The sequence below is a fragment of the Salarias fasciatus genome, chromosome 3, assembly GCF_902148845.1.
Source record: "Salarias fasciatus chromosome 3, fSalaFa1.1, whole genome shotgun sequence".
NCBI classification, from domain to species: Eukaryota; Metazoa; Chordata; class Actinopteri; order Blenniiformes; family Blenniidae; genus Salarias; species Salarias fasciatus.
In genome coordinates this window covers 15,754,974-15,777,237 of record NC_043747.1, presented here as the reverse complement: position 1 = coordinate 15,777,237, position 22,264 = coordinate 15,754,974, and the positions used below count along the sequence as shown (strand labels likewise).

The 22,264-nt window shown below is 45.0% G+C and overlaps 1 protein-coding gene across 1 annotated transcript in view; it reads right to left on the bottom strand.

Moving 5' to 3' along the window:
* nlgn2a (neuroligin 2a) overlaps nucleotides 1–22,264 on the bottom strand; it is a 201,456-nt gene that overhangs the window by 126,890 nt on the left and 52,302 nt on the right. The window contains exon 3 of the mRNA XM_030088438.1: nucleotides 418–1,308. Coding sequence (XP_029944298.1) covers nucleotides 418–946 — 529 coding nt within the window. The 5' untranslated portion in view covers nucleotides 947–1,308. The remainder of the gene's footprint in view (nucleotides 1–417; nucleotides 1,309–22,264) is intronic.

The following is a 22,264-nucleotide window of genomic DNA, read 5'->3' as shown; positions in this document are numbered from 1 at the left end:
ACAGGGACAAGGAATTCCTCCCTTGGGAGCCGTTTTCAACTAGTTGCATTTTCAGAGACTCCGAGAAATATTGTCGTGTAAAGGATTACAGAAATACAACGAAACTTTTGCCTTTTCACTGGAAAACTTTGTGTAAACATTAACTTACACTCAATTAAACCCTGAGTTAAATTTTATAAGTGAGTTAAAACTTACTCACTGGTTCGTCCTCCCACATCTAGTAGATCGTCCAGCCCTTAACCTGCAATACATTTGTAATGCATGATCTGCATCTGTGTGACTCTCCTCCCTCTGGAAAGCTTGACAGGCATCAGAACGGTGACAAACCAGGCGGGGCTTAGTGAAAAGTCATCTCTTGTCTCATCATGACCCAGTGAACCCCCCCCACCCTTCCTTCACCCCACTCTGTCCACTCACCATCCTCTGTGGGCACGTAGACGTTGAGGTAGAGGCAGTCCTCGCTCTGGTTCTGGATGTAGCCCGCCGCCACGTCCAGGTTGTCTGTGAACCACACGGGCAGCATGATCTCCGGAAGCACCCCGTGGACGTTCTGAGGGCACACGGGGGCGAACTGGGTGGCGTTGCGGATCTCCTGCCACGATCCCGGGGCTTCGGGCGGCTGAAAGCGGCGGTCGCCTATCGGCGCGGTGGCGTAGGGCACGCCTAGGTACTGCTCCACGGGGCCCAGAATCTCATTGTTCAAGTCCTTCTTGATGCCCCGGAGCTTGCCGTAGTTAGTCGTGACTATGGGGTGTTTGGAGGGATCCATTTTCTGGCTGGAGGCCAGGCTGAAGAGCGCGACGAGGCCGAGCACGCTCATGAGGTACCAGTCCGTCACGACGCCAAGAGGGCGTGTCCGGGACAACAAGCCTCGCCGGCTGGGTTTACAAACGGCGAGCGGAACGGGGTACGTGACCGGACTCATACTGCTCAGCCACCTGCTCATACTCTATAAAAGAAAACTTCAGTCTTTACGAGACGATGTGGTTTACGACCCGCAGTCTGGCAGGTTGCACATCGGAGGACAACAGCAACAACAAACGCAGGTGGACTCTAATAAAAGCTTTTTTTTTTAAAAGGTTTGTTTAAGACCAGGAGCACCAAGCCAAGGTGAGATGGAGGGCAAAGTCGACGCCGGGTACGAAGGGTCCCGGGGTTGTCAGAGAAAGGGGCGAGACCTCGGTGAGGACGCCAGGTCAGTGCTGACTGCGAGCAACAGTGATCCGAAACTCTTCCTCTGCCATGGCTCTGTTGCGTTCCATACCTATTCGCCTTCTATTATCCAGGTAATTGGAGTGATGAGGAACTCTGCAGGATAAGACAGAAAAGGCAGGAGCGGGGAGGGAAAAGATTTAAGAAAGACAGTGACGGAGAGAGAGAGAAATGTAGAGAGAGAGGAGGCAAAAGGGGGTGGGGGAGGAAGAAAGATAAGAGAGATTATAGCTTATCTGAAAGAGAAATATATTCCATTAAATTTTGTCAGGACTGCCCCCCCCCCCCCCCCCCCCAACTGTTGCTAAGCAAAATACATCTTCTGAAATGTGGAGACTTTTTAAATCTAGCGGCCGTGCTTGGGAGATCAAGCTGACAGGACTCTCATTTAGTGAAGAATTCATGTGGCGACCGAGATGTTTTCGTTTCATTTAATGTTATCACGGGCGCGAAAATGCCAATACTATCCATCTGCGGCCCACAATACTTTCAGACAGGCACGCTTCCGCCTACAAAAAGATTGGTTTGAGGCACTTGAAATCACTTAGCCTGTTACCGTTACGTACGGTCTGACCTATCTGTGAAAATTGGCTCTCCTTTTACAGCTCATCGGGCTTTTGCCATTGAGCGTCTTGACTGTTTCACCCTGCACACATCTGCCCCGTTGCAGATGGGATTGAGTATACAGCCTGCCAGTGTCTACAATCAATACGGAAAAATGAGACATTAGACAAAACAAACTGTATAAGTAAATGTGCTCCGTTTACTTAGTCAAAAGAATTAGAACACATGTAGATGAAGCAAAACAGTTCTTGAGATCATATCCCATTCTGCTAGGAAATCTCCCATGCTCTCATACTGTATATCCCAAAGCCTTTCGTCATATCACATGCACGAAACTCCTAAATTGGGTGTGCTGAAGCTGTCCTGGTCTGACCCTCGGTGAGGACAGGCTCCAAATCCTTCTCAGTGAACTGTGGCTAACCTGCCAGCTTACGCTCAGACTGCACACATTTGAGGAGGTGACTAATCTAGAGCGATCGATGTCGTCAGGACTCTTCACAGATCTTTGATGCTGCTGCTGCGGCTGCTTCAAGATTTACGGTTATTAATTTCCTCGAAGCTGCAGCCTTGCATTTTGTGATAATGGTGATAACAGTACAGTAGCAGGAGTGAACCAAGAGAAGAGGCTAAAAGATTAGGCTGAGCCTTTCACTGCCCAGTAAGGTCAAAGGTCAATAATGTGTGCCCGTAAGCAGCTTATAATGGCCCGGGACTCTTTGTGACTGTATGCAGAGCACACACGCATGCATGCAATAAGCCTTCACTGACCCACACATGAATGAGTGTCCACACTCCGGGCTCTCATTCATGTAATCTACTGCGGAAATGTGCAAATCCTCATGTCGCAGTCCCGGGGTCTGCAAACGCGCGGGGAGTGGAGGAGATTAGAACGTCATGACATTGTTGGGTGGAGTTATGCAATGGTATCGCACACGTACACACACACACACACACAAGCACTGTTGAAGAATGCACAAAAAACATATATCCCAGAAAAGTTAGGTTTGGCCTGATGCAAATCAATTTACTGATGATTAAAACAAGTCTACATTGTTTTTTTGTTTTTTTTTTTCCAGACAGTGAAAGAAAAAATGTGACTGCAACCTAAATCTGCCGTCACCAGAGATCTTCTGAATGTGTGTGTTTGTTTATGTGTGTGATTGTGAGTTTCTCAGTTTCAGGGTTATAGATGTTAAGTCAGCTGTTATTGGCTCCAGCTCTCTGCAGCTAAGTTGAACAAAACAATTACAGATGGATAAATGAAAGCATGCTGATTTTGAATTTCATCCAACACATTTTAAAACTACACTTTTTTTCCTTCCCTGTTCTTTTATCACCCTGCCATAACCATCCCATTTGAAGACATCATTAACTGCATTATTGCGTTGCCTGTTTTGTTTTCCCTTTTGTCCCCCTTTTAACTGCCTGGAAAGCCATTTGAATCTGAAAGTATGGGAGTCGAGTGTCCCGAGGCACGACGGCAGATAATTAGAGTCTATAGGCTGATGAGTAGATAATGCAAATAAGGAGACTCGTTCACATCATAATAAAGTTCCTTTATGTACAACAAGCTCTTTGTAAAGACGACGCTCTCAGGCTTGTGTCGAAACAAAACAAAACAAAAAAAAAAAACAGATTTGTGCTCCGTCAGAGATCGCTAATTGCAAGCGAGTCGGCAGCGACCGTAATCGCTCGTATCCGTGTTTCCGTACATTGTGTTCAGACTAAATATCTTGGGCGGCTGCGTTTGCCCCTCACAGTGCGGACATTGTTGTTCTGCCCACGCGTCCGTGTGCGCGCGTCTGGATGCGTACGCGCTCGCGGGAGGAGAGGGCCGCGCAACGCAACGCAACGCTCTAATTAAAGCATTGGGAGTCTGTGGGCAGGGAGGCGAGGCCCTCACCCACACGCGTCATCCGCAGCCAAACTTTCATCCGCTAAAACACATAAAAGAGACTTGGGAATTGCGGTGGAAGAGATGAAGAGAATGTGGAGCGGACCAAATTCAGGATGTATCCTGACAATATATCATAACCGGCGACGCAGGTTGGACGCCTTTGTCCCGATTTACATTATCCGATTATCAACCTGTGCGACTGCCAATAACCGATGCCTTCCAGGGACTTTTTGCGATTCTGACTTCTGACACGTTGCCACCAGATGACGTCGAATCAATTACGTGAAGTACGATGGGAGCTGCACAAGCCTCCGAAAACCCACTGTCAATATGAGACGTTTGATTTTTGCGACATGATTCACGATGCCTTTCGTGTCGGAACTTCCCGTCTGGCTCAGTATTCTCCAGCTCCCGTTAAAAACACACTTGCCACACCACATTTAGTGTAATATAAGGGTTGACTGAGCACTTGCTACACTCTGTTATAGCACCGCTAAGGAAGGGAGAGAAAAAAAAAAAAACATCCATCCAATCTGTAATACATGATCGCATTGCCAATCAGCACAAGCTGAGTGCGTAACGGAGCATTTTTTTGTTGGCATTTTGAACCTTTTCTGCACTTCACAGACTGCCAATGATTTTATAACCGGTAGAACTCCCACTACAATAACCCAGAGAGAATTGTTTTGCGAGGCACAATGCTTTCTACATGGAAGTTATGCTGCTGAATAAGCATTACAATGGCGTGTATTTCGAATACATCTTTGGTGAGAGCGAAGCAAACTCAACCCAGATCCCTTTTTTTTTTTTTTTCCTCAACATTGGCTTTTGGCCAAGAAACTACACCAGAGTATCAACACTGGTTATGGAGAATAGAGTGTCAGAGAAATGAGTATCTACAGATCAGCGAGTGAAGGTATAGACTGATGTCTGCGAGAGCCCGGGTCGTTGTGGAGGATCTGCAGAGGCCCCGACAAGCAGCATCCCTGGTAAAACTCCAAAACCTTGGCAGGCATGAATCCGCCTGGAGGGACCTCCAAGAAGTTCGGGGTGCATCTAAGTGTTTAATTGCTAATTGGCTCAATTAGAGGACGTAATTGGTCCAGCTCGGCAGCGAGCAGCGGGAGAGCCTCAGTGATTGATGGAGCAGGAAGGGGGATATGAGCGAAGAGCAGAGCCAGAGCATGGCAACAGAGCCATACAGTTGACATTCATGAGAACGTTTCTGTGAGTGTGTGTGTGTGTCATTTTGGACCAGATGAAACACTCCGATATCACAGTCACAGATTTCAAGGATCAGCTTTTTTTTTTTTTTCCTTCTTCTCCTTCCTGAAATACTGTAGCTGACACACGCACACTTTGATGCACGCTGATCTATGATTCATGTCATTTTTCCAGGTTTTTTTTTTTTTTTTTTTTACTCAACTCCTAGCAGGCAGTGGAGGAGTTAGAGGAGGAGGAGAAAACCACACGGGCCGGGCCGTGACGGTATCATCGTTGACCGCATCTGTTCATCTGCCTCATATTCTCTCTCTCTCTGTTTTCCTCAACCAAATGACCCTCCCAAAAAATTTAAAAAGCATGTAGAAGAGGTGCACTAAAAGGCTACAAAAAAAAAAGGTTTTCGCTCGCCTCTCAGCCACACACTGAATTGCTTAATGGTGTGTTTTACTCCGTACAGCTTAACAACGTTCAAATAATGCACAAACGAGACAGTTACCATGTATTTTACAACCACAACCTTCTGCCATGCATCCATCAGGGTCAGACTCTGCAGGCTACAATCAACCTCTCCAACATTAATTAACTATAATTCAGTAAATGACATCCATTTTGCCTAATTTGTTTACCTGAAAAAGTCGCCTCCATTATTAGCTTCCTGGACACCGCTTAGTTAAAACAATCTCGCCACTGCTCGGTACAGCCGATATGCGCTCTGCGAAGCCAAAGGACCGCAGCGAGGAGTTTCACTGTGAGAGGATACAATCTACAAGGGACAGATAAACAATCCCAAGATCGACAAAAGAAGAGCGGAGGGCCCAGTCTGTCAGTAGGAGTTGTTAGGAAGAACCTCACGAGCGAGTTCTGACTTGAGAGTAAAGGGGAGAAATAAGACGGCTTAATCTCTGACAGACTGGAAAGCTTAGTGAGATAAAATGTGTTTTAATGCAAAAATTCACAAGGTTCAAATAATCTTGACCATTGGAATATAAGTAGATTATTCATGAATTACAGTGTGTGTCAGTGTGTTAGTTTTAGCATTGGTTTACCTGCACAGTACTTTAGATATATTTTGGGGGCAAAAACAAACTAAACGTCATCTGCTACTGTCTACTTTGATTGCAGGTCCTGCTTGTTGTCATTAATGGGTCAATCCATTTCATTTGAAGACATTATGACAATTAATACATGACTGCTTAAAGTTATTCTCACAAACATTGCAATTCAAAAATGGCTGATAAACTAAGGCCCCATTTAGACGACTTTTCAAGTGAAAACACATTGATTTCAAGCTTTCATAAAAGGAAAGTTTGTTTTTTACACGGCAAAGTTTTACAAACTAAGTTTGTTTCCACAGAAATGCTGAAAATGATGTAGTTTTCCTGTCGGGCCTCTTGGTGATTGCTTTCGAAGTGAATGCACACAGAAAACAATGCACAATACAAAAAAAATAATAATAATTAATTACAGTGGGTTAATAGACAGACAATAGTTTTATAAATGAATCATGTGTAATAGCAGTCCAACTTTGTCAAGACCCAGAAGGAAGTCATGACACTCTGCAGGCCGCCATTGTTGTTATTGTCTCTCTACTCGCACAATTTGCCTACAAGTTCTCAAACACACCAGATAATTTGTGCAAAATTATGTGTCTTATAAATGTAACTGATCTCCGTCTTCATTGGACTGACTGCTAACAGCTGATCTGTCACACGACCTCAACTATGTGAACCTTACTAACACACAGAAGTAAACAATCCAAGTAAACTTTTTTATTTATAAGTATTTCTCAGCTGTCAGCTAGCTGACAGCCCAGGTATAACTTCAGGGAGATGATGAAAATGTCAGGTTCACTCGTGACGCTCCGCTTGTTCATCGCACACTCATCCACAGTGGTGTGTTAGAGTGTGTGTGATTGACAATCCAAAGTGCTTTGGGGGCTTCTAAATGAGTGGAAAAGCAATGTAAAAGCAAAATACATTCACCGTTTTACCACCGCCTGAATCAGACAGACAGTCGAGTGTTTTCTCGTCTAATTCTGCTGCGGAAGTCATCCAGCGTCTGCCCCAAAATGTCAAAGCGTTCCTTCATGTAAAGACTCCTGCAAGACGCCGGCTGACGCAATTACCTCAACCTTTGTCGTAAAAGACGAAGTAATTGCGGCGAGGTAATTATGCAGGGTTAGATATATTGAAAATGTGAATCCTCCGTGGGGCAGTGTCACAACAAATAGGTCACCGAATCTATTAAGAGGCGGACGGGAACACAGGAGAGTAGAAAACTAATAAAACCACAACATGAAGAAAGTGATTTTTCTTTACAGTAACTCTTGTCAGGGAGCACTTTGACGAAGAGGGCGCGGAACAAGATCTGATCCAAAACCCCGCCGAGTGTGACCCGAACTTTTTTTTTATTTTTTTTTTTGTCAAATGCTTGACAAAGCCGTCAAAAAATGGAATGATTTGCAGCACGGACAATTAGATCGCGCTCAAGTGTTGGTCTCATTGTGTCTCTTTCCGTCTCTCTCTCTCGTTCTCCTCTACATGTGAACAATTTTCCACCTCATTAATTACAGTAAGTCCCACCAGAGATCACGTTGCACGCTTTCTTCTGCGCGCGCTGCCTTGAAAACTGACACTTTGAAGTTGTTGCCACGAGGGTTGCAGGGAGAGGGGAACGGAGGGGGCCGCTTTAATGCGAACATTAAGGCGAGAATTACATAAAGTGCTTATGATTTGGTGTTTTCAACAGCAAGACGGGCTTTTGTTATCTTTAATTGCGGCCAGTAGCGCTCGGCGCCGCTTTCATGTGCTGTGACAGAGGCCTCCTCCAATTAACCTGCCGCTAATCTCCCACGTGAAGGTCGTGCCGCTGCTCATGGACACTGAAGTGTTGATCAGTGGGCGCGATTGAAATTACACTTCATTTAAGGAGCAAAAACAAGCAGCGCTCCCCTTATGTTTCCCTGGGCCGGCCGAGGGTTTGATTCAGATAAGCCGACTCGTGTGTGGATCAAAACGGAAACGCCCGAGTCCCTTTGTAATCTCTTCCACTCGTGGATGTTCTACATCTGACTCCTCCTTTCGACTCCTTTTAATCTTCACACGTTTGTGACAATTACAGATTTGCGGATACACTTTTCGTTTCAAAGGCTACGGCGCGGACAATCAATGACGTGGACAATCCAGTTCAAGAAGAGGAGATGAATTTCAAAGCCAAATGGATTTAAGCTTGAATATAATAGTAATCACTGGCCTGTTGATTGTCATTTGTTTCATTTATTGTCTGAAAACCTGATGTTCTCAGTCCTTGGACAAACTATCCAACCACTAATTTCCATTGTTTTCTCCTCAACGCCTTGTCCGCTCCTGTTTATCCCAGTTGGGTTGCCTCGGCCGACCCCACCTGGAGCCGACAGTCTCACAATCACATCCATCACCGTTCGGCCACGCAGCTCACCGAGCACAATCTAAATCCCACTAAAACCAATTCCGTCCAATTCTGCTCCAGTACGGCCGCGGAGCTGCTCACTGCAGCCTCCCCTCCTGTAATTGCCTTCCGCCTCGTCCTCGGCTTGCTGTGCTACCTGTCAGGACACTCACTGGATTCACCTTAATGACAGATAATAAACCGACTTCACCGGGCGAAGGGGTCCCGGGCTAATAGCCGGGATGCAGTTGAACGAACAAGGTCAGGAGGACTCGCTGCTCTCAGGCGGTTCTGAGGAGCGGCCAAGAAAGACCAGGAGAGAAATGAAGACACAAAAATTGGTTAAACGCACAGAACGGTGCAGGCGAACGCAAAAAATGGGAACGCATATTCTATATGTTTACATTTCCAGTATGCAGCCAACTCGCACACAAGCGCCTCGTGCTCATTATCTTCTCAAGACTGACAGTCTTCCAATCGATAGCTCATTAGTTTTAACATTTGCTAATTAATACGTCAAGGCTGCGACAAGAAGATTGGATATTTAAATATCAGCGCATCCCGCCGATATGTTTATACACGGCGTTTGACTGGAGGTTCTTTGTGCTACAGTGCTGCGTGTGTGTCTGTGTGTGTGTGTGTGTTTTAACACTGTGATAGGAGTTTAACGTGTTGATCACAAGGTAATTCTGAGGGCGCGGTGGAGTGGATGCCGAGTGGCTGAACAGGGGAAAAAAGGGCATTTCATCTGGGCAGACAACACATTAATGCCAGTTGAAGGGGTGTGTGTGTGTGTGTGTGTGTGTGTGTGTGTGTGTGTGTGTGTGTGTGTGTGTGTGTGTGTGTGTGCGTGCATGCGAAAGCCTGTTTGTATGTTTGCCATCCTGCTGACAGCCTTTGTGTGGGCTCCGAATAGAGAAGAGCCGGCGGGCAGGTCAGTGTTCACTCAAGCTCCTGTCAATCCTCCTTTTCTTTTTTTTGTTTTTCATTATTTTTTATCTCTCCGTCTCTTTCTCTTTGTGTTTTGAAAACAGGAATCAAAGTCGGAGCAGAGTTCAACACGTATCGCTGAAGGGGAGGAGGGACGTTAAGAAGATGGAAGAATTTGCACTTTTCCTGCGCCGACTGTGTCTCATAAAGACATTTTTTATGAAACTGTGGTTGTATTAATTAAAATATGGAGTGGATTTCTCAACTCTCCAAGAAATACAACACTTTTCTCAATGAGATAAAGATTTTCATTGGAATATTTTACTTCCCTTGAGATGAAAATAAAATCAATTGTTGATGTAGCTGCCTGCATTTTATTCATGAGATTTTTTTTTTATTATTATTTTAATTCATCTATTGTATTTAAAGTCTCAAGTACAGAACAGGGTTCAAACATTCTGCTTTTAATTCCTCATATGTGAGGGCGTTTATTTTTCATTAAACTATGAAGCATTCCTAGAAATCATATTGAAATTAAAATATTATGAGCTGGAGTATAGAGTGAAAGAAACCAATGAGAATGCCGCCCATCTTTCTCTTAGATAACCATGAACCTTGATGAAAAGCTAATATATGAATTCTTTTCTGCAGAAATGAATATATTTATGCAAAGTGTGCAGCAAGATCACTGAAAGATCACATTTCCCATACCAGGAATTAAAAGTGGATGCTGTAACAGGATCAGATTTAGTCTTTAAAGTAACCGCAGTTTGAAACATCACGATCATTGTTCAGGCTCTGGAGGTGATTTTTTTCCCCACCCTATAATTCATCTCTACTTTCTTTCATTAGCAGTCTTGTCTGCTGATGCTTCCTTGTGATACTTCTTGTGAGCATTTATCAGACTTCACACCGTTCTGTCTGGAGGCTAAAGGAAAAAAAAACATGCAACAGTGTTCTCTAAGACTGGTAAACAACCTTTGAAGTCCAAAAGTTAAAACTGTAATACTTTAGTTTCATTGTGCGAGTTTCCATGTCCGGCATGACTGAACGCAAAAAACTTTTCCACCTCACGAAAACATCCAACAATTTCATGTTTTGTTTTTTGCCAATTCTATGTAAAGCCCATCAGAACTGACTCTTTCTGTCCACTCACAATTGCTCGGCGTCCTCCCTCCGTCAGCCGACTCTATTCACGGTTTGGACTGACGGAGGGAGAACGGGCCGATCGACCGCCGGCTGCAGCACCAGACACAATAGGAAGGAGGGCCAGACGGTGGAGGGGTTGTCAGCACACCCGATGACAACGCAGAGATGCGAGCGGCGTAGGTGTGAGCGCGAAACGTCTATCTGTGTGTGTTGGAGGGGGGTGGAGGTGGGGGGGGGGGCCTGTCGGTGGGTTGCGGACCAGCGGAGCATAAAATTGGAAACAATGTTCCCGCAAGAGTTAAAAGCAAATATTTACAGGGCTTTAATTTGCATCGGGAGCACCTAGCTTCCGGTGCGGGTCAGCGCGTCCGCGCCCGGCGCCTGAGAACACGGAGGGGCACGGGCGGTAATTAGACAGACAGTGGCAGATTAATCACCGGCTGACGGCGCACAGCCGCACACAAACACGCTGGCAAGCTGTGCGCGGTCCCATCACTCAGGCTGGCACGCCGCTCACACCACAGAAAGATGAGTGTATTTAGCTTTTGATGAGCGAGCCTGACTCCCGTCTTTATTTTCCCTGCTGTTTTTCTCACACGTGACCTCGCGGCGCTCTCTTCCTCCATTTTCTTACTAAATCACCAGATATGAATGTCCCTTTGTTTAATAGCCACACCTGAACTGGGGATTGTTTGAATGGAAAATGGCTTTTCAAGTTTTAGAAATAAAATATCTACTTAAATGACAAGCTAAAAAGAAAAAAATAAAGTGCAGTTGGTTATTCTTTTCATCTTTCAGGGCACTTCTCAAATCTTGAAATGGATTTTATTGTGCTGACAGAAACACAGCAGCTGAAGTTCACCTTCAAAACCAAGTCAATTAAACTCAATCAACCCCTGTGCGCACGATTGTTACCACTTAGCACAAAAATCCATTCAGAGGGGGAGCCACTCACCAAACTCAGAAGCACATTTCACCGGTACAAAAGAAAATAATCTGCAATGAATCGATCACTTTTTTCAAAATACAATTTTTAAAAAATATCTTTTACAATAATTGTTCCGAAAATGCTGCTACTCCTGTCAAAATTGACTCAACAATCTGGTTATTATTGTAAAAGTCAAAAATATTCTTATCTAAGGCCAGGTGGGCTTGATACTAAAATATGTTAGTGTTGTGAGAAGACTGAGTCCAGGGCGGCCATGTTTACTGCGTTGGACACCAGATTTTAGTAAAGAAATCAGCAGGAGCTCCTGTTTATTGGAGGATAAAACCCTGGTAGTAACTCAGGAACTTAAGGACGTCTGATGTTTAGCTACGTTTGAAGCATTTCGCACTTTACGTCAGTTGATCCATTTCTGTTCATTTTTGTTGTCACAAATGCAAAATTTCTTTTCCTTTTTTTTACAAAAGAGCTAAAATGGGGATCATAGAGCATCGCCCTCCTAATGCAATTAGAGCTGGAGTGAATGATATGAATCGATCCACACAAGGCTCACGCTGAGTTAATGACTCGATATAACAACAAATCATGCCAATCTAAAGCAACTTGAACAGTATCAGTAAGCGCAGAAAGTTCCTAAGTCAAAAGCAGGATATCTCCATTTTGTTTGACAATATTAAAATGTGCTTCGCTTTGTAAGTCAAGCGAAGCACAATGAAACAAAGTGCAATTTGGACACAGTTAAACTTGATATTTCAGGCACAGTAAAGTAAATCTTATTTGCACATATTGCTTTGAGTCGCCAGAGAAGGGCACAACGGAAACCTCCAGATTTTCAGCACAGTGTTCATTGGTAATGAATTTTTTTATCACAACAATAAAGTTGTGTTATTTTTTTTACCTCCCCCAACCAAAAACATAAAAAATGCCTGTAGCTTTCAAGACCTTCAAAGAGATTGGTTTGGAACGACTGCTGCAGTAAAAGTTTAAAATGATCACAAGACCTCGTTGCTAAAAATCACAGCGACCATTTTACAGTCCTGAGGTCACCAAAGGTCAAGCTGCAAGAGAAATTAAAAAGAGCAATACGTTCGCCACCGCGAGGAGGGAAACCAGTGACCAAGGACCCTCCGGTGAGGTAAAGCGAGTCTCACAGGGAGGGTAAGTTGAGGGTCGCTCCTTCAGCTTGGTGAGGGGGTGGGGGTGGCGTACCAAAGCCCCCATCAGCAAAAGAATTAGCCAAAGGCAACATGGGACACAAATACAGAAAGGAGGCCACGCTGTGTTTTGGGAGACGGGGGTGAAAGGGCTCTAATTGAGCAAATGAACACAGCCGAAGGGAAACTGACACACTGAGAGCGGCCACGGCTGAGTGGAGGGTACATCAGGATAAAGCGGTGGGTGGCGGAGGAGCGGCATCGGTGCAAAATACTGCTCCCCGAGCCACGCTAAGGCTGACGGATGGCGGGGGGAAGTGAGCTGCTGCTCATTTGACAAGCCGAGAAGCAGTTGGACTTTGTTTACAGCCAGACTGGGGCTTGCGGCCGGGGACAGATAAAAGTTTTCCGTTAAAATATTGACTCGGCGGATTAAGAAGGTAGCAGACGTTGTGCAAAGTGAAATAAATGTGCAATTTTCCAACTGAGGTCACATCAGAGCTCCAGAGAAAAGAGATATTAAGATGTCAAATGACTAATAGGTTTAATCTGAATGTGCAAATATGAATTTGATAGTTAAATTCACACCTGCTCCGGCGGCTGGTCCATCTCCTCACGCCAGTTTCATCACTCAGACTTGGTTTTTTTTTTTTTTTTATTTCTTGTAGTTAAAGCTGAAGCAAACGGTCATATTAAAAGAAGGAATCGGTCAGGAACACCTTAAACAACATTGATGGCTGTTTGAAATTCTGCTGTGCAGCCGCACAACCTTAACGCCCGCAGAGCTTTTTCAAGTTTAAAATATGAGCGGAGCTCCCAGCAGTTAATAAAATACCATGCGAGGCTCACATGACAGACTGGGTGTTGGGGAAATGTCCTGGAACAAAGTGTGATGTCTCAGCGTAGATATTATCCATCTCTAAGTTAATGATGAGCTGAAAATGAGAAAATAGAGCATTGAACACATCTCAGGCCTTTCAAGTGGGCATAACAAGGCACAACAGCGCTGCATTGGGTTACCGTTACATCATTTTTATTAGGCCTTGCAATGTTGAAAGATCTCTTGAAAAAGAATCCCTGAAATATACAAAAAGGCTGCATCGTGTGACTGAAACTCAAACTGAATGCGTCTGTGTTGCAGTTTAGTTTGCCCACAACAGAGGGTGCATTAAGTCTTCCTTACGTCATCTCGATAGCCGAGTAATCACAATTTAACTTGGGAATTAATCCCTAGAAATACACTCATAAAACACAACATAGCTACAGTATTTTTGATCATTCTATTGCCACTTCAAAGTGACAATTTGTGGGGTTTACATATTTTTAAACAGGCACCAAAGTGATTTTATTCATACGTCCGTTAATGTAGAAGTAGAACGGAACAGAATGGGCCAAATGAGGACATGAGCCTCAGAAATGAAGTCGCTCTCATTTAACTGTGAATGACTGGCGGTGAACCTTGAGCGAGGGCGATATAGTACATGAAGATGAAGGCCACAGAGCGTGAGACAGTGAGGAAGAGGGAGGGCTTGGAGGGCTGCCATCCTTATCTAGTTGTCCCTGACAGATGGCCAATGAGACACACGAGCAGCTGATGTGTGTGATTGTCTGCTTCAGTCTTCACATCAACACAGCCGCCCGCTACCTGTCTGTCCCCCACCCTGATCGTTTTAGTCTTCAGCTAATTGAGTTTACTGCGGGTTTAGAAGTTTGTGATGCATCCCTCTGAAGTCAAGGAGAGGGTGAGGGATAAATATAAAAAGAAAAAGGGCATGGCGAAAGAAAATCCTCAGCATCATTAATAACTAGTTGCAACATCTGAATGCCTCCCTCTCACCCAGATCCATTTCTACACCCTTCCTCTGGTTATTAACATGAGCAATGAATATTCATCCTTTGCTTTAATCTATAGCTGAGCTCATCTAGAAGAGCTGTGTTTGTTTTACAACTGGAGGAGAGCTGAAGGAGGAAGACGGGCTCATAAATATTCCGTACATGATCACAACAATGATCTGGACTCTGTTTTTTTTTTTTTTTTCTTGCTTTAGCAGGATCTGATCTGCATATTGACGTGCCGCATGCACAGTACAGCCTGTTCTTTAAGTGGTGTGCATGCATGCGAGGCTGCAAATGCAATTATTTCCAAAAATAACTTACATTTCAGTCATAGAGAAAAGCAGTACGAGCCCCTGAGTGGAGAGGCTGAAAAATACTGTAGTTCTTTATGTATTTTGTCTTGATTCAATAATTTACCTCTGGCGACATCCCACACTTCATTAGTTACTGTTACTTAGCGAGCCAAGCCTTCGGTGCTGGCACGCCACACATGCAGTTTACAATAACAATGTCAGAGCCGCTACTCCAAACTCCTGGTGATGAGCCCCTGATTTCAGACCAAATTAGACAATAGCAGGCTTTCAAACATGCAACCATCAATTCTTCCCGCTGAAAACACCAGTTATCTTTAGCACAGTGCAGATCAGATCAGGACATTTACTGTGATTTTTATTTAAATTTTTCTTGGCTTAACTTTTCTCACCATTCAGGCAGCTTTCACTCAGGAAAACCACCCAGTGAAAACAATTTAATAAATTGGTCCTAACACTTCTCTGATTAGTGTGACGAAAATGGCAACCAGTACTAGCCAGATATAACATAAAGCCAAAAACAGCCCAAATACAAATTATTAACTGTTCACAAGCAACTATACAGTATCTTACATTTAGCTAAGCCTATACCATAGTATAAAGAGCACAGTAGCTTACAACAAAGCTACAGTAGCTTATTGTCTTGGCTTAGATCCAGAAAGATAAAGCAGATTAGCCGGACTGATGGATCATATAGCAAAGGAAGTGGATTTAAGGTTTGCACAGCATTATAGCTGTAAAAGGGAAAAATACAGAACAGCAGCATGATTGAACTTATGCACTTTAAAGTAGCTAAAGTTAAACTAATGTATACACAGCTATAATGCTGTTTGGCATAATAGATATGCCCTAAATTATTTACTTGCTGCATACGCGATATTCAGAGTGGTCACAGGGTTCCAGCGGCATATAGCATAGCAGTTTTTAAGATTTATGCAATAAAGCATCTCACTGCTAGTTTGTAGCACTGTAGGTATGCGTTGTTTGTGGAGTAGTTGGGATCAATCCCATGAAAAGGCAACCAAGGCTGAGAGCCAAACTATGCCTTAGCTGAACGTGTAAACCTCATCAAACTACCACACGTTACCTTCACTGCAGCTGGTAAGCTATATGCATGTACAGATACACAGTACCAGAAGGAAGACAGCATCCAGAAGAAAGTTTCTGGTACTGTATATTTCAGCAAAGGATGGACAGACCAACAGGTGAGGTTTCTTAATCATTAACAGATTCCAAACCCAACTTATGGTGACTGGAGGCCAGAGCCAACACCAGCTGACGATGTGAAAAGGCTGAGTCCATCAGTCCATCGTCCTGCTGGTTCTGCTCCACTTTATTTATTGATCTTGCTGTAACTGAACCGTGTAAGTGCTCCTTCTGACCTATTGCTGGCATCAGGGCTGTTCAGAACTGTACAGTTGTTCCTACAGTCACACAGAAAACATGTGATTAGGCTGACTAATGCACTGATGAGTGACTCAAACCACAGCTTGCTGATTTTTTTTTATTCCAAAGTGTGAATAGTTCTGTGTACTTTCGATGTTGGAAAAGCATTATATAGATAATTTAGCAAGGAAGGTACAATCCATCTTTCATGATGGCTTTCACCCCTGCAGGTAGGTACATAACTGAGCTATCTTTCTTCTCTGGCTTCCATTTTCTATTTGTGTACCGCCACTGATGGAAGCGTGATGCCTGCGCCTCTGAGTGAATGACGTCTGCACAAGAAAACTCGGTAAGAAATTGCGAGAAGCTTTCCTGCTTCTGCTCTTCAGCTGTCATTTTCTCCTCTCCGGAATCATCGGAGACACTGTCTTCTCCTTCTCTGACATCACACACTTCCAATGATCCGTGCCCTTCTTTTTCCTTCGCTATACTTCAATCTGAGTGCAGGTGTTTGGTGCGTTTGAGGTGTCACAGCGGCGTGGAGCGGCGCAGCGGGATGCCGTCACAGACTCCTCCTTTCTCTTTCCCTTCTCCATCTCTGCATCTGAGAAAGCCTTTGCCCCTCGGCGCCCGAGGAAATAATGAGGTGCCAGCGGAGAGCGGCGGCGACTGAAGAGCAGGGCGTTGAGGAGACGAGGGCTTTGGAGTCTTGTTCCAGTTGGTGTTGGAAGTGTGTGTGTGTGTGTGTGTGTGTGTGTGGTGTGGCAGGTCATGCTCAACCAGCATGTTGCTACAGGAAGCCGGCCAATGAGGGTCGCCGCACGTGTCCGCGGTCCCCCTCATCCCCGCCGTTTTACAGCCTCAGCATCAATCGCACCTCTGGGATCTGCGCTCCTGAGCGTCAACCGAAGCAATTACAAGAAAAATGTTTGTGTGTGTGCACGATTCGTTAGGCTTCCACATATGCACCCCGAGATGCCGCGTGAAAGAGAAACTGGGTTACACTGATTTGTTTTCTTCCCCCCACCGAAACACACACACACACACACACACACACACACACACACACACACACATACGCACACACACCCCCTTTCATTCCCCAAGCTTCTCGGTTGTGTTGCCTCTCACTCCTTCACCATGAAAAATGAATAAGACAGAGCGGCTTGTTTGATCCTCTCTTGCAGCCCCGTGCCGTAATTTCAAATGGGTGGGTGGGTTCGTGTGGAGATGGTCGCAAACTCGCTTCTTAAAAGATGACGCAAGTTGAATGCAGCAGCCATCAAGGATTGACGCTATCGTGCTCCATTTTCCTTCTATAAGTGCCCCGCTTCTTCTTTTGTTTTGCCTTCCCTTCAGCCCTGGCTGCCTCGTTTCTTTCTCCCCTGGGTGCAATTTTCACCGAGATATATTCCACGCTCAATACTCATCTACTTCCCTCCTAAATCTTGGCGCCTGTGTGTGTATTGCGGGTCCCTTTTTTTAGTGCGTGGGCAGAGAGCAGCAGCCCTCTGACCACAAGGAGAGGACAAATCCCCTGCTCATAAACCCATAATCTTTATAGCTCCAGACAAGAATAATTGCCCCTTCAGGCCAGCAGTAGGAGCTACCATTACAAAGTGTGATTCCCACATTCAGCTGCATATATTAATTGGACAACTTTCTTTAATAGTCAAATATTTTGATGTAAAAATCTTCAATAAATCACTCTTAACACTGAACCATGTGCTGATCTGCAGAGTTTTGCTAATTTAGCATGTAGCAGCAGCACCCGCCTCTGTGGAGAAGCCATCCAGAGGGGAACGATCCAGGGACACGGGTCACACGGCACAGTTTTTAGCACCAAATGACGCCGCTGAAGTTGGGAAGGGATCGTGGATTATGTCTCCGGGCCGTTACCGGGCTCTGTAATTAATTACAGTGGCCAATAATAATTAAGACTGGGCACCGCCGAGCGGAATGCAGAAAGCTGGCGGTCGATCCGGCTGGTTTTCTGTGGCCTCCGAGCCCCGCGGGCGCCGCCAGACCATGCTAGCACCTGCTCGAAAGCCGAAGCCGCTAACAGTGTGTTGAAATCAAGCTCCTCTTTCAGTGTGTGTGTTGGGGTACAGAGGCTTGTGCTGGCATTGGAGCTGGGTGACACGGCCTGTTAGGAAAGGGGGGGGTCCAACAGTGCGTTCCGACAGGGTGCTTGATTCCCAACAATACGCCAGCCCCAGCCGCTCGGGCCCACCAGCCAGCAGAGCTCGCAATTCATCTGCTTAATGCGACAGCGACTGCAAAGCTCTGTGGTTTGAACGCGGGCGCTCCGTCAGGACTCCTGCGTTTGAGCGAACAGGTGCGCGAACAAACTGCTGCGCGAACAAATCGTGCGTGCACGGGGGCCATAACGCGGCAAATGTGCGCACAATAGCGCGCGGTACGCTCCGACAGCGGCAAGTTTATTGTTTGGAGTGTACAACGCGAGCTTAATTCACTTGTTCTTACACAGATGTGGAGCTGAGAGCAACTGGCTAAACACACACGGAATACGCAATGAGCACACACGATGCATTAAAGATGAACACTCGAGCTGCTTGTGCAGACATTTTGGGTACGTGCAGATAGTAGGACAGAGCTTTCTGCCATTGTTCCTTGAAGAACACAAAGCAACACAGCCCTGTATGCTTAAATAAAGACAAAGAATTTATTCTAGTGTTCTTTGCCTTCTGTGCGTGTGATAAACCGCGAGCTTACTATACAATTTACGCTTCTGCTCACACTCCTATTTACTCCCGTGGCTCCATCTGGACAGTTAATCGTAAGAAAAGGCCATTTGCACACTGAAACGTTTGCCTGTAACCTGTAAACCCGTCACGGCTCGCCCGTGTCTTTAATGCCACCTTCTCTTCAGGATACCTGTTCGTTCATAGAGTCTAATCATGGCTGATTATAATTGGAGATTTTTTTTTAAACTCTGTAACCAGGCAATCACCAGTCAGAATATTGAATACAAAATGTGGCTTTTTGAGAGAGACATTTCTCATATCTTGTAACGCAACAAAACACGAGTAGATATATTAACTGGAATGAAGTGTGTTCATCCAGGAGAGGCTCAGAGTGAACCAGCCAGTCGCTCTCATCTGCAGGAAGAGAATCCCGATGGTTGCTAATTAGGATGACCTCCTGGTCCACTCCCATTACAGGGTTACCTACCGGGACAAGGCCTCTCGGTCAACTAAGGACCTGCTGGAAAGATAACATCCATACATCAAGTGGTCTGAGAGCAACAAGGGATCCTTCCAAATGACTTTAATAAAGCTCTAAAAGAGAGAGATCTCTGGGATCATTTGCTCGCCACATTTCCACTGCCATGAAGAATTGATAGACTATATCAAGAAGATATTCATTTTTTGAGAGTGCAGTAATGATAAAATGTTCATCATCAGAGAAAACAAGTCATGTTTGACCACAGAATGTTTTTCAAATGGAGATTAAAGCACTATTAAATATTTAGTGGGCACCTCATTTGCAAAACATGCATCATTGTTGTGAGTAAATTTGAGTCTGTTGTGTTAAATGACTGCACAAAGCCAATATATTATGTATAAAATATACTTATTTATATATTTTAGCTTATAAAGAGCATCGCACTGTCAAATGCAGCAACTTTGGCTGCAGTGGCAACTTTTGGCCTAGAAATGTTGGCTTCACATGGATCCACAACTGCCAAAAGGGAGAGAATAGTGTGGAAAAAAAAAATGTAATGTGGCAGCAGACGGACTCCACCGACAATCCTAAACTGGACTGAGATGGACGATCACATGACAAAGCAGATTATGTGGGACTATGGAGGACCCGTCGGCCAATGAGGAGGGACAACAATCTGTGCAACAGTCACCACCGTTTAATGTAATTTTAATTTCCAATCACATCACATGACGTTGGCTGTGTTTACGTAGAGCGTAGTGAAGCCAAGCTGTTGCACAAAGCCTGGGAAATCCCATATGTGATTGCGGATGCTTACATCTGGTCCAAAAAAAACTCTCAGCATCACTCATCTGCTACATTAAGAGAGACCGTTTCACTCCCTCTGTGATTGTACCTTTCACACCTCCTGCCAAGCTCAAGCAGTTGCCAAAATATTCCACGGCTAATCATACATTTAAACGCTCTCGTTCGCTGCCCCCACCGCCGCAACCCTTCCCTTTTTTTTTCCCCCGCCACGCTCGGAGAGATCTCCCTCACGACCCGCCCGCCGGGGCCGGGCTCACCAGCATCTGGCGAGCTCGCTCCGAGGCACACGAAGCACTCGTTTGCATATCACTCGCTTGATGTGCTCGCGGTCGCAGGGGTGCTCGTTTGTTTTGCCAAATTAAGAGCTTTTTTTTGTGTGTGTTTGTTTGGATTCTGGATTTTTACACTGCCATTTTTTTCCCCCCCCCCTCTGGCTCTCGGCTCAGGCAGGAAGAGGCAGAGAAGGGGCCGGCCCGGTCAGATCTGGAACATTTGGCGCAACTCTACTGCACAATAATGTAATTCCGACAGTGGCTCGACAGCACGGCCTTCCCCAACAAACAGCGCGCGCGTGTTTGTGTATCTCTGCGAGCGCTTTGCCATCACCACACCCACTCACATATGGCCGCCTTCTGCTCCCAATACTCCAGCCAGGGCTCGCCTCCGCGCTCGGAAGTACACCTCATAGTGTCAACAGCGGAGTTCCTTTTATCGTGCACTTAAAGGTGCATGCCGCTCTGATCAATAAAAACCGGGGCTGACTGAAATGTCGCGTTAAAAAGAGGGTCCGCTAACAACACACAGCAGACAGTGATTTATGTCGAAGGTAAACATGACTGCAAATTAATACCCTCACAGGCAAGCGGTCCGCCTTGTTCTCGGTCTTTAGCTCTCGCCATTACATTACCTATCCTACGGTAAAAGAACACTCGTGAAATGCCACATCCATGACTTGCGTGCGGCTGTAAACACGTCACGTCTGCTTCCACGAGTAATAGCATGATTGCCGTATAATCAAACGAAATGAGAATGTCGAGGCCATTACGCCCAACTGAAGGTTTAAAAATTGAGCTAGCACATTAGTCAACATTCAACTTTCATACGCAGTCGTATGGAGGCATATTTTAATCAGGGTCTCGTTAGTGTGGCTGTTTAAAGGCGTCGGGCCAGATTAAAAATGCGACTGCCAAAAGTGATCAGGCTCACGCTGAGCAACGGCTGCATGCGAGCATGGCCAGGCTATAGAAAACACAGATTGTTGACTGACAAATGCTTTTACAGAGAGCTATGAGGGGTTAAAGTTCTGAAATTGTTACGGCTATACTACATTTTTATGCATTTGTGTTGCAGCTTTTGAAAAACCTGCTGGAGTTCCGAACTCACTCTTTTGGTACATTTACTTGATTAGTCACATTTATCCACTGACACACAGACACAGCAGCCAGTGAAGGCAAACAGGGTTTAAGTGACAAGCTATTGAATTGAATGTCCACCCATTTTTAACAACGGAGCCACAGCAGCCCTGTTGGGGTTTTATGCTCGTGTTATTGGATTTACACTGCAGCAAAGCAGCAAAAAACTAATTATCAAATCATTGTGATTTATTTTGTCCTGATATCAGTGTTTCTTCTTAGTTATGTGTTACAAATTTGTCACTAGGGAATTGCAGTATATTCATATTGCAAGAATTAAAGTACCTCTGCAACAGGGGTTTCATACTCATTTCAGTTCAGGAGCCTCATACAGCCCACGTTTATCTTGACTGGGTCAGACCAGAGAAACAGTACCACTAAAGCCTGAATTTAACTTTGAAGATTGTCTTTGTTGTTCCCTTTGAATTTGCTCAGTGGTTCGGCGGACCACATTGGACCCTGCTGCGGGACAGTTTTGGCCCCCAGACCTTATATTTTACACCGCTAAAATATACAACATACATGAGCATCAAAATCTAGTATTAAATATGTGAGACGAGATTTTTTTAAATGTTTTGTTTCTGTAAATTCCAAGGCATTAATAACTTAGAGCACTCAATCTCTGGAAACCTCTGGGGAGCTTCCATCTAAGTTTTCAGCATCTCCGAACACGCTCCATCCTGGCTCCGAGTTGATGGCAACATGGACTTTTTTAAAGTTTGGCAACCTCATATGGTTTCACTAAACTTTCTTCCATTTCAGCTGTAATTGCTTCAGACTGTGGGTATATTTGTAAACTGCAAATCATCCCTGGAAACAGC